This window comes from Limulus polyphemus, unplaced genomic scaffold (genome assembly GCF_000517525.1).
Source record: "Limulus polyphemus unplaced genomic scaffold, Limulus_polyphemus-2.1.2 Scaffold6143, whole genome shotgun sequence".
Lineage (NCBI taxonomy): Eukaryota > Metazoa > Arthropoda > Merostomata > Xiphosura > Limulidae > Limulus > Limulus polyphemus.
In genome coordinates this window covers 41,850-48,972 of record NW_013671753.1, presented here as the reverse complement: position 1 = coordinate 48,972, position 7,123 = coordinate 41,850, and the positions used below count along the sequence as shown (strand labels likewise).

Genomic DNA, 7,123 nt, shown 5'->3' with positions numbered 1-7,123 from the left:
ACTCAGTTCCGTGCTGTCTGTATTAACGAGTTCTCACTAAGAATGAATGTACTCAGTTCCGTGTTGTCTATATTAACGAGTTCTCACTAAGAATGAATGTACTCAGTTCCGTGTTGTCTGTATTACCAAGTTCTCAATAAGAATGATTATTTTGAGTCACATCAGTTACTTCTGATAAAGCTCGTAGTAGGGAATGGTGTCAGATTTAGGAGTAGATTTTTGCCCAAAATTACTGGATAAAGTCTGGAGAAGCTTAGTTTAAATAGTGTTGAAGATAAATTGGATTAATACATATGGATACTTCATGTTAAGTAGTGGGTGATTTTTGATACGTCCCTGTGTATTCATACTTGTATTATACAGTTATTAGTCACTGTAGACTTTTAAAAGATAAAATAATTTTATATCCTTACATAAATATCTTCTACACACTCTACAGGGTGGAAGTCCTTCACCGTTTGATCGCAATGTTGCTACCAAGATGGCCTCTAAAGCTGCTGAGTGGCTAATCAGTCGTCTCAAAGAAGGCAGTAAGACCGATAATCCAAATGCATGTTCAGAACCTGAAACGGCTGTTCTTCTAGGCCTAGTTAGACGACAGTATCGTTTTACTCCAGTACAAACCCTCAAAAGTATCACGGACTTCAAGTAAGTCTGTTATGAAACTGCGTGGTACACGTTAGGTTAAGTCTTGCACATAATAATTTTGTGTCTGTAATAAGTTTTGAATTACATTATTTGTCTGGTATTAGGACATAGCACTGGCCTGGTGTTTCAATTTTCTACATTAAGTGAATTCTTGTTAGCATGCCTAAAGTTTGTTCCTTCTTCGTATCGTGGAGTTCTTAAACACAAGGAAAATAGTCTCTTGGAAATATGTTTTGTTATTACATGTGTTTTTATGTTTACTGAAGTTTTATTTTACTTTCTGTAATAAACATTTAAATAATTGATATTATGTCACCTGTCAAGAAGATCAAAATGTAATTTCCTATTCAAATTAAAACAAAAAAAAAATAGAAATCTAACAGCAGTCTTGTTGGGGCTCAAAATAAAGCTTGAAAACAAATAATTTCATATCTATATCTAGCTAATAAATAACCTTTGTATAGTTACATTAAACATTTTTATCTTATTGGGGCTCAGAATAAAGCTTGAAAAAATCATTTCAAATCTATGTCTAGCTAATAAATAACCTTTGTATAGTTACATTAAACATTTTTATCTGAGTGACCAAAACTTTAATTAAAAAATATTAGGAAACAATGCTGCTATTCTCTATTGTTTGAGTGAAGTTTAACAAAAAGAGTCTAATTACTGTTATTACACAAAGATAGAAAACATGTTTAATATGATAGTAATAGACAAAATTGAATACATATCACGAGTCTGCTCTCTGCTGATGACTAGGAAGTAATTTCATCTGTTTTGACTTGCAGATGATGTACTTTTATATTTGTTTTTCTGATTTTATAATATTTTTTTTGTATTTACTTCAATAACTTTGGTTTTGTAGCTCACCATTATCCCAGTCTTTATATTCACAGTTATCGTTTGTTTGAATAAACATTATTTTGTCTACAATAAGGACATCATTCAGTTGTGCTAAAAAATCGGGATATCTTTGTTACTTAATCATACAAAAACTGATAGTTGGCTAACTATACTAGCTTGTTTGATTGTCTGTTCCAAATAATGACCAAAAGTAAAACTTTTTATTTAAAGTTAATAGGCATGTAATTTTCTGTGATACCAGACTAATCATCACACTATCTTTGTGTGTATGTATTTTAGACACAGAATCCCTACTCACCAGTGGTGGCTGAAGCTCCGTCCTCTGCTTAGAATCCTAGCCAAGCACGATTCCACCTACGAGGCTGAAGCAGAGCCAACTGTTTGCGAATGGGAAGACTATGATTAATTTTAGATTAAGCTTGTAGTAAATTAAAATTTTTAACTTAATTGTTTATTACATTAGCCGTTTTTCTTTTTTTCTTCATCATTAGTGACCTCTGGAGGTTTTTGTATAAGAAAGTGTGCATTATCAGTGATGTACATGGATGTCATGAAAACATACATTTTCTTATAAATGTGTGATTTTTTTTTTGCTAGTCTCCCGTTTCCCTGTCTCTTGAGTTTAAATTACTTGTGCAGTTTAAAAGATCACCACGACTTCAGTCGGAGCAAATTACCTATTTAGAGTGAGACTAAAAATCAACCTGTCTTCCATATTATGAATGCCATTTTTCTCTTTAATCATAACACAAAGATACAGAAGAAACTTAATAGTGTGAAACAGTTGTGTAGAGATTTCCAAACAAACTTAATGGTGTGAAACAGTTGTGTAGAGATTTCCAAACAAACTTAATGGTGTGAAACACTTGTGTAGAGATTTCCGAACAAACGTAATGGTGTGAAACAGTTGTGTAGAGATTTCCAAACAAACTTAATGGTGTGAAACACTTGTGTAGAGATTTCCGAACAAACGTAATGGTGTGAAACAGTTGTGTAGAGATTTCCAAACAAACTTAATGGTGTGAAACACTTGTGTAGAGATTTCTGAACAAACGTAATGGTGTGAAACAGTTGTGTAGAGATTTGCGAACAAACGTAAAGGTGTGAAACAGTTGTGTAGAGATTTCCGAACAAACGTAAAGGTGTGAAACAGTTGTGTAGAGATTTCGGAACAAACTTAATGGTGTGAAACAGTTGTCTAGAGATTTCCGAACAAACGTAATGGTGTGAAACAGTTGAGTAGAGATTTAAACAAAGGAAATTTTTCCATAAAATACTTGTGTGTATTTATGTTTGAACTCCAGTTGAATTAATTCAGATTATGATGCAAGTTTTACAGTGTGCATGGTCATACAAGATTAGTTTTCTTTAAATGATTGTGTATTTTCATGTCGCAAACACTCAATTATATGAACAACGTAACTTTAAATCTCAATTAACATTGCTTTAAGCTTTACTTTTTTTTTCATGTTAATTTGGAGCGACTCACATTATGTTTTTAGTGGGTTATATTTGTTATTAAAGAAATTACTAATGAAAACAATGATTGGTGTGTGTCAGATTGACTTGAAAAGAAAACTTTAAAATTTATTTTTAAAACACAAAACCTAGATTCATTTTTTTTTCTCAAGTGGTTTTCGTAGAAAAACTAGACATTTTCATGTCTTAATTACGGTTGTTTTTCCAGACAGTAAGGTCTGATTTCTTGTTTTAGTAGGTTGATCATCAACATCTTTTCTAATTTATCATAATAAAAGATCGGTAAATTACAATAATCTGTTTGACACTTGACTCCCTTCTTTTGTATGATTTGTTACAAAAATTGTTAGATAATATTATTGACGTCAGTCTATTGAGCTTAACATGTTTTGTAATTAGTAGGATTGTTCTTTTTTAGTCTGATTTTTGGAATCCGTGCTTTCAGCTGGTTTCTAAAATTCTGTAATTGGTTGAATCATCTTGTTTCACAAGGTCTTTAGCTGGACAGTTTATTTTTATTAGTGTAATAACAAGTTGTATAATTGACTGGATTGTTACACACATCATGCTTTTAACTGGCTTCATTTACTTTGAATTTTCGAGACATTAATTTATTTCTAGTGATCTTAGAAAGCTTTCTGTCAGGTAGGAATATAATGTGTCTCAACTTGCAGTTTATATTGGAAGTGTATAGTTGAACTAAAGAAATATATTTAAAATGACTTTAGTTGAATTTTTAGTTTACTTTAAGCAGATAAGTTATTACAGTTTGATAGAGGTACAGATTTATTGTGACAAACAAATGCTTGTGAAAATATTTTTGCACGGGTTTTGTTTTCCAAGTTTTAAGTTAAATAATTGAATTTTTATAAATATGGTATCATTATTTTCTGTCTTTACTTGCACAAAGACTCAATTTTTTTTATCTGAAGTGCTATTTAAAAGGATTTGTAGACTTAGAAAATTTCGTGTTATATCGTTACTTGTGTGATCCTAAAGAAAGGTGTTGCTTATCGATGTTCCTGCATGAGTTTCGTCATGTTAAGTGATTGTATGTGAGCTACCCTTGCACTCAGTGTTTGTAAATAGTCGGCCTCGGTAGGATTTTCTTAGATGAACTTAAAGTGTACTGAATTAAAGCAATTTACAGAAAACATTTCTACAAATTTTATTTTATCCCAAAATGAGGTATTGTTCATTGTGAAACATAGAATTCCTTGTGAACCGGCTGTGGTTCATTTTGCAGCTGATATGACTCTTCAGCTTTAAGAGTGTGTGTGTGTGTTGCATTCTTAATGGAAAAGTATTTTTACTTTTTACTGCATTTTTTTTGTCATTCTGTGGAACATACAGCATCAAAGCTATGATCCGACCCTTTTATTTTTAATTATATAAATGTTTGTGGCAGAAATATGTAAAAAAAAAGGGGGGGGAACCATACTATTCCTTGAGTTTGTCATGATTTACTTCGACCAAATTTGAGACAATTTGTAAACTTTTCATCTTCGAGTGATTCACATTAACATTAGAGCTGAATCAACTGTAAAGTGAATCTAGTGAGTTCATCGATCAGGAAAATTTGTAATTGACCCCAAAATATTAACTTGAGGCTTATGTTCGAACAACAGTAGCTTTTTACACACAACTTATTGTTAAAGTATAGTACTTTGTCCAGTTTTCTTTGTGAATCTACTGTTAAATTCCAGTAGTGGAGTCCAGAAGCTAGTCATTGACTTTTAGCCTTGCTGGTGTCTTAGGAGTTTAATAATAAAGAAAAGACTGTTTGATTCTGTCTCTGTACCAAATATATTACTTGGCAGCTTTCTGAGGAAGTATTGTGTTCACCAGGACAGTAGCTCTTAACTACTGAATTTTTTTTTTTAACGGTTTTAAAAGATTCAATTTTCATGACATTTATTGTGCAAACATATGTTAGCAGTGGGTTAAAAGTGATGTTTGCTTCTTACTTTGGAACTGGCAAGCCAGGTTTCGAATCCACGCAATTCTAAAAAGTATTCTCTGCTTTAGATGCATCGTAAAAAAAAACAACTACTTTTTTAACATAGGCGGTAGGGTACTGCTGACTGGCTCTTGTCAGAAGGCAGCAGGTAGCCTTAGCATATTTGTCATTAATACTAAATGTCTTCTAATTTCAGTGCAAAATAAGTCTCATAACTTTCACTTCAAAGCATCTTAAAGAAACCAAGTTAGGGAACAACATTAGGCCTATATACTTCTAATGATCCATAATCTTTTTGAAAAGATTTTGCCAATCCATTGGAGTGAAGAAAGGCTTGTAAATCTTGTAACCTTTCTTAATCATTCAGTGAGCTTCATCAATCGCATGAAGTTACGTACGCATAATGATAAATAAAATATGTGTATAAACAGTTCTGAATCCATATTATTAAAACTGTAAGTCCTTTCAAACTTGTTTTTACAACCCTATGTACAAGTACCTGAATTCTTTAAGCTTCCTGTTTGTAGGTTGTACATTCTTAGTGGTCCATAAACTTTTCAAAAAATTTTGCTGGCTCATGGAGTGAATAAGTTCACTGTACTAGGAAGCCATGAGTATTCACCTGGATTAACTTGATTGTTGTACACTCGTTGGTTAAGTTAATCTTCCAAGAGCACTGAACCAGTTAATCATATCACTGTGAAAAAAACAGAATTTAGTGACATTAAATTCTTGTGGTAATAGACTGGTGTTAAGTAGTTAATGAAAATTATCATAGTTACAATTTGTTAGGCCAGCTAAGTCGTTAAAACTATGAGTTGTTAGAAACTAACTATTGTTATAAGTTTGTTAATCAGTTTTTATTTGTACCCAATGAACCAACCATTTTCTAGTTGGGTTAATACCATTAAGTCAGATGCATAGCCTTAACTTGGATAAAAGGGATTTATTATAACACATCTTAAATTATTTTAGTTGTTCTAAAATTATAGAACAGGAAAAGATGTCCTATTTGCTGCACCTAATAACTGAGACTGCTTAGAATTAGGATAAAACAGTAACTGTAATGTAGAATATTTACAGGTTAAAGAATAAGGTTATATCTTAAGCCACCAGAGGTCCTGGAGTCTTAGAGTTTAAAGATATTAATTAGAAATTCACTAGCTTGTTATTTATTACTGTTGTAGGGCTTGTTTATATATATGAGGATTTTGGTAAAATTATATACGTCAGAAACTTCCTTCTAAGTTTCATATTAGAATATAAGTATTGTAATTGCAAATATTACTTTTTTTGACAAGTGGTAAGTTGACCACTTGATGCAGATCACACTAATAATGCACAATCTCTTACGAGGTTTGTTCGTGTTAATTGAAATAGCTTGTAAGTTTGATTTTTTTAAATAAACTTTTTTGAAATCTTTCAAATATGTATGTATGTATGCGTATGTGCTAATATTTTCTGAAATCTTTAAGCTATGTTTTCTTAAAGCAATACATTTTATTAATTTTTTCCTAATAAATTCATATAAATGCTTTATCATTTGTTTTAAAAGATCTTTTTTTTTTCTATAATTGTGGGTTATTAAAACATAAAAATTCAGATTATTTGATATGCTGATTAATATTATGTTGACATTTTGTGTGATGCATTTAATTATAATTTCCAATTTTTTTGTGTGCCTCTCAAAACTTTATTTTCTTAGGGTAGAAACTTGTGTATTTACAACGTTCTGTTTACGGTATGTATTAGGCTTCTCTAGTGCACAGGAATTGCAATATAAAAAACAACATGACAAATAGTACTGATATTACTGTTATTTATTCACAAAATAAATGGAGAATAAGTAAAATATGTAAGGATACTAGTTTGATTATTGTATTTGAAGACAAATAAAATTATTTGTAGGAAAATAAGCTTAACACAGTTGCATTGGCTTTTATGCACTGGAAGTATAAATATATTAATATATATATTAATGATATATTTTGCATGAGTAATTTTACATCACACTTCCGTTCGCGCTTTTTTCGAAACTTCTTCGTTCAAATCTATTTCCCTGTCAATGTTCACATCTTCATTAAAAGACGTAAGATGATAAAAACAAGATCTTGAAGAATTTCTCAATAATATGCCTTGGTTATGGTAGGTAATTCAAAAAAAAATAAA

The 7,123-nt window shown here is 31.1% G+C and overlaps 1 protein-coding gene across 1 annotated transcript in view; it reads left to right on the top strand.

Annotated features, from left to right (window-relative positions):
* Positions 1–6,871, top strand: part of LOC106473400 (ATP-dependent 6-phosphofructokinase-like) — a 13,778-nt gene extending 6,907 nt beyond the window's left edge. The window contains exons 3-4 of the mRNA XM_013934079.2: positions 440–648; positions 1,795–6,871. Coding sequence (XP_013789533.2) covers positions 440–648; positions 1,795–1,921 — 336 coding nt within the window. The 3' untranslated portion in view covers positions 1,922–6,871. The remainder of the gene's footprint in view (positions 1–439; positions 649–1,794) is intronic.
* The last annotated feature ends 252 nt before the right edge of the window (positions 6,872–7,123 follow it).